At 51.9% G+C, this 8,713-nt stretch overlaps 1 protein-coding gene across 1 annotated transcript in view; it reads left to right on the top strand.

Annotated features, from left to right (window-relative positions):
• Window positions 1–2,134: 2,134 nt before the first annotated feature.
• The window catches only part of PTGFRN (prostaglandin F2 receptor inhibitor), a gene marked incomplete at its 5' end in the record, with an annotated part of 65,533 nt that continues 58,954 nt past the window's right edge, over window positions 2,135–8,713 (top strand). Inside the window, one exon of the mRNA XM_080915514.1 lies at window positions 2,135–2,183. Within this exon, the coding sequence (XP_080771640.1) occupies window positions 2,135–2,183 (49 nt within the window). The remainder of the gene's footprint in view (window positions 2,184–8,713) is intronic.

The following is an 8,713-nucleotide window of genomic DNA, read 5'->3' as shown; positions in this document are numbered from 1 at the left end:
CTCCAGTGGCAGCAAGTGACTCATGGCTGCAATTCCAGGGTCTCGCTCAGAGTCTCTCCTCTGACTGCACGTGGAGGGCTTTGCAAAGTCCAGATTTTGTTCATTAGACAAAGGGCACCGGACTCCTCTCCAGGGATTCGAGATGACAATGTGTCAGTCTCTTAGGTCCTCCAGTTCTTAGGCAGAGGGGGGAGCGGTATACGGAGTGTGTGCTGGGCTGACTGTGATCAAGTACCAAAATGTGCAGCCCAGACGTTAAGCATTCTGGGTGGTAAGAAAGCAGAAAGATTGATGAGCTGAAATCTGAGCTTCTGGAAGAGCCAGGCCTTACGTTTTCCTGTAGTCCTAGCATATTTCAAAACTCAACATTAGGCTCATATTCCGGCTTAATAGAATGGAAAGAAACAAAAGAAAATTAAACTTCCTACAGAAATTCTGGGAAAAGGAGCAATGGCGGCATGGGTGGGAGTGGGGGAAACTCAGGAAAAGCTTGGTGGCAATGGAAATTGAAGGGAAAAAAGTATTTTGGTGAAATATACTCAACACCGAAGTCACCATACCGATTCAACTGTTTAACTGTTGCCACTCTGTGACGGTAAGTACATCTCCATTGCTGAACCACCAGGAACTTATTCATTTTGGTCTTTTGAAACAGGGTCTCAAGCTGGCCTTGAGCTCTGCTTGAAGCCAAGGATGACCTTGAACTGATCCTGCCTCTCTATACCGAGTGCAGCGGAGGCCATCATGCCTGGCTGGAAATAAATTTTTAAGAGTCTCTTTCGGAAGGTTTCACACCTGGCCAGTCAGGCATGTGTCAGTTAGCAGAAACGAGAAACGCATGTGGAAATCAGAACAAACCCAATGTTCTGCACCAGAGAGGGCAGTTTTCCCAGGAACATCTGGGATTTGTTTCACATCTATTAATGAAAGGCCCGGGCAAGGGGGGGGGGGGGGTCACTGGATACCAGTGAGCCTTTTTGAGTGTCTGAATCTTCCTTGTCAAACTTTAAACAAGGAACACTGATTCCCGCCCCCCCCCCCCAGGGCTGTGGAGTCTTTTGTATTCAAATCCAAAGCACAAAACTCTATTGTGGGAGGAAAAAGAGTCTTTAATGGAAACCCAGTCGTGTCCACTTAAAGCAGTGAATATAATCTCAGGCGGCAGACATACCATTTGAAGCACTACAGCTAATAATAGATGGTGTGGGTTTTCTTTTCTTTTTTTTTTTATGGTACCTTCGTTGGAAGTTGTTCTAATTAGTACCACAGGGACCCTGGAGAGGAGGGAGATGGGCCAGGAGGGAGGCAAAGCCCACCCAACTACAGGGTCCTGGGTTAGAGCCTTGTTGGTTCTGATGCTTGGCTGAGAGTCCCTGGCCAACTCTGCCAAGCACATCAGTCCTCTGGACCATCAGGGGGTGGGAATTCACTGAATTCACTTTGAAGCCCTTTCAATTCTATCTGTGTAATTATTTTTAGCAAGGGCTAAGCAGGTGGCTGGTGGCATGCTTAGCTGGAGACCAGAGGGTGTACGTGTGGGTTGCTGGCTGCGAGACACTCGTGGGGATCCCACCGCGAAGGAATGCCGGGCGTCCCGGGATAGGACTCAAACGATGAGGTTTCCAGACCAAGTCTTCCAGGCCAACTTTTAAAGGTCGGAGGAAAGTTTCTCGAGGGGTGGGGGCCCGAGGGGAAGACTGGGTGGGCTCGGGCGTCTCCTCCCCTTTAAGCGGGTGGCCCCGGCGCCTCCTCCGTTACCTGGAGCGGGGAGGGGCTTGGGAAAGTTTGTGTTTGTTGCTGGCAAAGCGCCGGGTGGGAGGCGCGGGCGGGCGGACGCCAGGCTCTTCCCTTTTGCTTTCGGGAGGCGGTCGGGCTGCTGCGCCCTGGGATCGGCGAGGCCGGCTCCGGGGCCCGGCGGCTGGCGGAGGGCGGGAGAGGAGGAGGCGGAGGGCCGCGACGAGCCAGGTGCGCACGTCCGCGCCGGCGCTGGGCTCGCTCGGCCGGCGGGGAGAGCGGAGCAGGCGCGCGGCCCGGCGGAGCAGCCGACTCTGGAGCAGCCGGAGCTGGAGGAGGAGGAGGAGGAGCGGCGGCGGGGAAGGAGGAGGAGGCGGAGAGTCGCTCCCGCCGGCCGAGCATGGGGCGCCCGGCGCCGAGGCCGCTGCTGCTGGCGCTCCTGTCGCTGGGTGAGTGCGCGTGGGGCGCGGCGGGGCGCTGGGTCCCGGGGGGCGCGGCTGCCGCTCGGGGCCTGGGGCACCCGAGGTGCCCGGGGCGGCTCCCGGGAGATCGGGATCCGGAGTGCGGGGCCGCCGGCCGGGTGGGGAGCGGTGTGGGGCCGATCGGAGCCCGGTGCACATCCTTCTGGGCCCGCGCTCCAGGGATCCGGAGCCGCCCGGCCTGACCGAGCCGGGTCCTAACGTGTGCCGGGGGAGTGGCTCCTGGCGGGTTCCCCCACAGCGCTCTCTACCTGTTGGCCACCGGGAACCCGGCTCACCTTGAACTCCCGGCCCCGGAAGGTGCGGCCCCGGCCCGCGTGCCCGGCTGGGCGGAAATGTGAGCCTTTGCTGTGTCCCGCCATAGCCCACGCCGGTCGGGATCATTCTTCACTCGCTAGCCCATACCGAGTTGCTTTTCCAGGGAAGCAAGAGAATCCAACTTCCTTCCACGAAGGTCACTGGGTAGCCCAGCGTTACTGTGACTGTTTGTACCATCTCTGCCATCTAGCCAAATCTGCCTCAGTGTTGCCTTCCAGCGTCTCCTGAAGCTGTCTAGGCTCGGATTTATACACAAAGACCCGAGAGCCCAGCTTTTCCAACTTTTCTACCTGTTACTTCCCTCGTTACTGCCCCTTTCTCTTTTACCCTCTGGAAACCCTTGGTGCCTCTCAGTGGTTTGGTCCAGTATCCCCTCACCCACCCAAGGAATCGTTCCTGGGCTTCTCCCCCCCTCCATTTTCCATTTACTCCTTACACAGACACCATCTTCACGTAGATACACAGGGTGATCTTAACCAGCCACTTGATGTATTTATTTTGTGCCTGCCTCGGTTCAGGAAGGCAGATCCCCAAGTGTGGTTATATGTTGGCATCCTTGAGACCAGTGTCATCTAGGATAAGCAGAATTCCAGACCCAGCCCTGGTTCCCTTCCAAGCCCCTGCAGAATATGTATTTCAAGGTTTCTCAGAGCACTAGGCATGTGTTGTCTATCCCAACCAGGCCTCAGCTGCACAGAGGCTAAATTACTGCACTTCTGATGGTGTGAGGGTCCCAGTGGGGACCTCCCTCCGCCACTCCCCTTCTGCTGGCATTAGGACATTACTGTCCCAGCCCCCACGAGTCCTGGCTGCCTGCAAACTAGCCTTTCTGGCTGTTACTCTGACACTTCACCTCTGAGGGGTTTTCTGGAAATGACTCCCTCCAAGAACTCACCTAGACACAATTTTCCAGCTACAGCTCGTGTGCAGAGAAAGAACATCCAGTGATCCTCTGTGGTTTCTGATCTTAGCCCCTTTAAATTTTCCCTGCCAGGCACCTGTCTTTGTAAGTTGTGCATTGTTGCACATTGCTGGGGACAGTCCCCACCATTTAATTGGCTTATAGGTCTGGGTCAAGCAGGGCCGTGGCCTATGGTTGCACAGATTGGGCAGGGCACCGCCCCCATCTGCTACTCACTTTGTGGTTTATGTGATTGACTCTCCCTGGGGTGGTCAGTTTGCAGTCTATGTATGAACCAATGAAGAGGGTAACATGAGGTAGAAGTTTTAAAAGAATGCTCTTGGGGAACTGGGGTTGTAGCTGTGTGTTTGTGGAGCTTTGCCAGGTTCTGGCTTCCATCCCTCATATCAAACAAATAAACAAACCACAACCAACAGCTCAGGGTCCAGAGAAAAGTACAGCCTGGGGAAAACATGGTGGAATACCAACGCATCCAACCTTCATGATACTGCCAAGTGGAGATTCACCCACCAATTCTTTGAGTCATTGATGTGCCCTCTGCGAACTCCATCCCTTGATACCTCCCTAGGTGCTGCTTCAGCCTGACCACTGAGGCAGCCTCCCAGTGCTCCGTCATCTTCCACACACGCCGAGACTGGAAATGGAGTGTGTTGATAAGCAAGGTGGTCTTTCCTCAGGTCTTGCTGCAGGAATGGAGTTGTGATGTCACTGCTACTTGGATGGTGACCCTCTGTGGCCTCCACCTGAACCCCAGCCCTTCGTTTTATAGCTTTTCCCAAGCACAAGTTCAAGCTGTGTCCATCCTTCTGAGTGAGCCCTGCACCCCATTCCCCCACACTGTGTTTTTCCCGTTCTAGCCAAGGCCTCTGACCCCTCACTTGAGAGGTTTCCCCCAGCTCTCCTCTAAGGTCGCCATTTTTCCAGTGGATGCTTTCGGAGCTCCCGCCTGTGACTTTTCTCTCAGGAGATGCCTCTTGTGTTTGCTTTCTGCTCTTTCTGCTTTAGAGATTACATTCTAAGCACCTTTTTGCTACTCTTTATGAAATCCTTTGAGTCTTGTAGCCCTCCTGCCCCCTCTCTTTCCTGTGTAAGTCCCCTGAAGCTCACTTCCCCTTGAAGCTTTCTCACTAAGCTCACTCACCAATGGACCCACCCAACAGTCAGTCCCACCCAACAAATGACCAAGGTATATGTTTTACTGAGTGGTTGACTGGGCCGTGTAGACAGTGGTAAAAAAACAGTGCAAGCCCTGACCCCAGCTCAGCACTAGGGAGAAGCAAGAAGGAAGGGGTCCATTTTGACTTGGGAGTTGGAGTTGCTTTTGCTGAAGAGGTGACATTTGAGCTGAACCTTGAGAAGAACTAGAATTTTGGAAGAAAGGATAGAAGAGCACCCGGGGTTCTGGGGAAACGCATAAAGTGTGGGTGAGTGAAGTATATCGCTCCTTCAGAAATGGCACCGAGTTGTTCTATGAGATGGAAGGGAGGGGGGAGGGGGAGGAGAGGGGGAGGGGGAGGAGATGACTGGTGAGGTAGGAGCATTTGGGGAGGTGTGGAGCAGTCTGAGCTGTGAATTGTTGGCTCCTTGTGGGTGGCCAGGCAACCTTTGTTTTACGTCATGGCTCCTGTCCATGACACCAAATGTCATTGTCTATTTCCGAGTCTTACATCCCCACCTGATTATCCTCCAGAGGCAGAACTCCAGTGGTCTTGCTATCTCTCTGTTTTCTTAACATTAGGTTCTAGGATACATAGGATGTGTTTGACTAACTGAGCACATATAAATGGGTATGTTCTATTTTTATTTTATTATTTGTGGGAAGTAAGTAGCCCTGAGAGCCACTAATATATTCTCTTCATCTTCTTTAAAAATGCAAATGTACTAAGATAGCTTTTAAATGACAAAAATGTCACACCTATATTTTCAAATTCAATTGCTGTAAAAGGGTATTATGCTAATTAGGTAGGCTCTACTGCCTTAATTGCACACTCCTGGCACAGTGGTTCAAACAATAGGACAACCCCCGCCCCCCATAGTGGAGTGCTTCTGAGGGAAAATTTGGGTGGGCCCTTGTTTCACACAGCCCGCTGGTCCCCAGGTTGGTGACCCCTCCCCCTGGTTTTCAGGATCACTTTATCTGTCAACGTTACTTTCCTAGCCCTACAAAGGAGAGAGACAGCTCGGATGTTCTAATGGATACTTCACGGGCAAAGCTTGGAAGTGACATCTTTTCTGCGTGTATTCCATTGGTGGCATTTTAGTTCCATGTCCCACTAGCTGCAAGGGAAGCTAGAGAACACAGCGGAACCTGGCAGTCATCTCTCCGTTACCGTGAAAAACAGAAGGATGGGTTTGGGGTTTGGAGGTACCAGGCAGTCTCCTGGAGGATGCGTGACACAAGAGAAGCATTGTCCTTTATTTATTTATTTGGTGGTACCGCTGAATGGACCTGAACCTTGTGCACTCTCCTACTGAGCCTCACCCTCAGCCTTGGCTTCTGCATCTGGCAGGCACAGAGCGCCAGTAGCTACTTGAGAGTCAGGATCTGTCAATCATCCAAACCTTGGGAAAGGCTCAGTTATTTTCTTCTTATAGACGAGGAACTAGGTGCCCAGAATGGTGAAACTTGTTCAGACATAGCAGGACTCCATCGTGTAAGCGCTAAGGAACAGCTGACCGTTGTTCATGCTGCCCATTGTTTGAGATGTAGATGAAGAAAAGATGATCGTGGTTAGAATACAAAGCTGTAATTAAAAATAGGATCTGGGTGTGGGGGGCCCAGGTGCAGTGCAGAAGGGAGTAATGGTGTCAGCATGCACCTCTCAGATGTGACAACCTGCAACCTTGCAAGGTCCTCATTGCCTGCTCAGAGGAATGGGACTCAAGTGAAGCTCGCTGCTCCACAGGGCACTGCCTGAGGAGGAAGGCTCGAAGGAGAAACACCAGTGAATCCCTGTAGCTTAAACAGCCTTTGAAGTGCTGTGGTCTTCAGAGATTTCTTGGCACTTACTTCAGTCTTGTTAACAGAATTCCTGTATCTGCCAAGCTGATTAATGCCTGCTCTGGCTATAATTATTCTTATTAGCCTGCTGGATGGGAGCGGTAGTTGTCAGTGATAGCCTTACGAGGCAGTCGGGCTAGCCGGCTTTTATATGGCTGTTTGGTTTTAGTGCTGAGCTGCTGGGCTGATTTTCCTCCCTATAGATGAATCTATATGTATGGATTGGCGCTGCGTCTGGCAGTGAATAAAGTGTGGGCTTCTCTGTCAGAATCAGTGTGTGTCTCACTTTATCAAGTGGAGTTGGTGGAAGCTGTCAGGACCAGTTCATAGCTGTTTGGTTTAATTGCATTGGTTTCTTTAAGGCAGGGCTGCTAGGCCATTTGACTCTGCTTTGAGGAAATAACTCGAACTGGCAAAAAAAAAATTCTAAATAATTTATCTTCTGGAAAAGATGAAATGCTGGAGTTGGCAAAGTTGGTGATGTTTCGTTTCTTTTTTTTTTTTTTTCTTTTTTAAATCTTGGACTACCACCCCTCCCGCCCCAACTCCGCTTCCCCCCAACTGTATGTAGTCTTTGGTAAGAAGCAGACTCATGCGTCACACACCAGTAGTGTAATTTTCAGGAGACAGGACAATGGAGGTGTGTATTTATTATGTTCCTTGGATGTTTACTTCACTCATTGTTTCCTAAGTGTTTGTGCCGCATGATCGTGTCGCCACGGGGCATGATTCGGGTTTAAGCATTCCAAGGCTCTGCCTGCAGCCTGTTTGACACCTTCGTGAGCAGCTGGAACACGGAAGCGTCGGTGTCACTTGGAGTGTTTCAGGGGACCGGGGGCCCGTGCGTCGGATGGATGCTGCTCCGTCTTGGGTGAATCTGGCCGAGAACACTGAAGAGCAGAGTTGTGCTCACAGGTTCAAGGTTCACTGCAGAAGGCATGCTGGCATGGAGTCTAAATGACAGAGAGGCACTTTGCAGCCAGATAGGTTACTTCTCTGACCTTAAAAGCGACCATGAGCCAAGAATATGTTGGAAATGGCTCTTCCTTGTTCTTTAACATTGGAGTAGGCTAACTCTTTGCAGCCTGTGGGCCAGGGTAAGAAATCCCCACCAGTTTCCTGTAGGTTGCAGGTGTATCAGGATCTGAGCGTCCACGATCAGAAGCTACCTCTAAGCCCTTGAGCCTGCCTGAATGTGCAGTGAAAAAGGCTAGGCTAGCAGATGCCTCTTTCACTAGAGAACCTCGGCACTCCTGTCCCTGCCTCAGGATGAGCGGTTTGAAGGTGAAGATGGAGTCGAATTTGCTAGTGTCTGCTGGTAATCTCAGCTTTAGAGAGGTGCATGCAGTAAGATCGAGAGTTCAAGGCTAGCTTAGGCTGTCTAACAAGACTTTAGGGGGAAAAGAAAAGAAAGATAGGTGGAAGGGAAGGAAGAAGGCAAGCAGCTAGTGACACAGCTCATTTGTCCACTCAGCAGACCCTGCGCCAGTGTCGTTCTGCACATCAGGCATCTTGAGTGCTAGGGATTCCGATGTGATCAGAGCAGAGCACATTCGTCTCTCCACAGCATGGTGGCACAAGGTGTATTAGATGTGGGATTAGGACCTTTGCAGAAAGTGGGTGAAGGAGTTGGGTTGGCAGCAGGTCAGAAGGGAAAGTTCTAGAAGTAGTCATCAGAGAGTTAGGAAAAGAGCCGGCAGAGCATCCTATTGGAAAGGAGGCAGAGCCGAGTAGGAGCTGGCTTGCTAAACAGGGAGTGGAGGCGAAAGTGCCGCTGCAGACCTGAAAGATGAGGAGAGGAAAGTGTGGGCCTGGTGCAGAGGTGCGTGGTGAACACAGCCCTCATGAGGTCGCCCTTGGCCTCAGGACACTAAAGTTGGGTTGTGTGGTAAAGGTGGTTTTGAAAACAGGTGCTGAGGAGTTAGTGGGTGAGGAGGACATTCTTGACTCAGAGGCTGTCACCTGCCTCCCCAAGGGTGCCAAGTAGAAGACCTCTGTGAGGGTGGTTCTTGTTGATTGGGATCCAGAAGGCACCAGCATGTAGAAGGGGTGCCTGGGAAACAGGCTAGAGAGGGACTGAATGTAGCAGGGCCCTAGGTGGACTCCACAGATCAGGAACAGTGAGGTCAGAGCTCAGGAATAGTCCCTGGCTTGGCGTGGTCCAAAAAGAGATGAGGTGCAGGCAGAGTTTGGGAGGAGTGGTGTAGTGTGGAACGTGGTCCCCGCAGTTCTCTTAGCCGTTACAGCTCTAGAATGTCC

Source organism: Micromys minutus, assembly GCF_963924665.1.
Source record: "Micromys minutus genome assembly, chromosome: 4".
NCBI classification, from domain to species: domain Eukaryota; kingdom Metazoa; phylum Chordata; class Mammalia; order Rodentia; family Muridae; genus Micromys; species Micromys minutus.
This window is presented reverse-complemented; position numbering and strand designations above follow the sequence as displayed.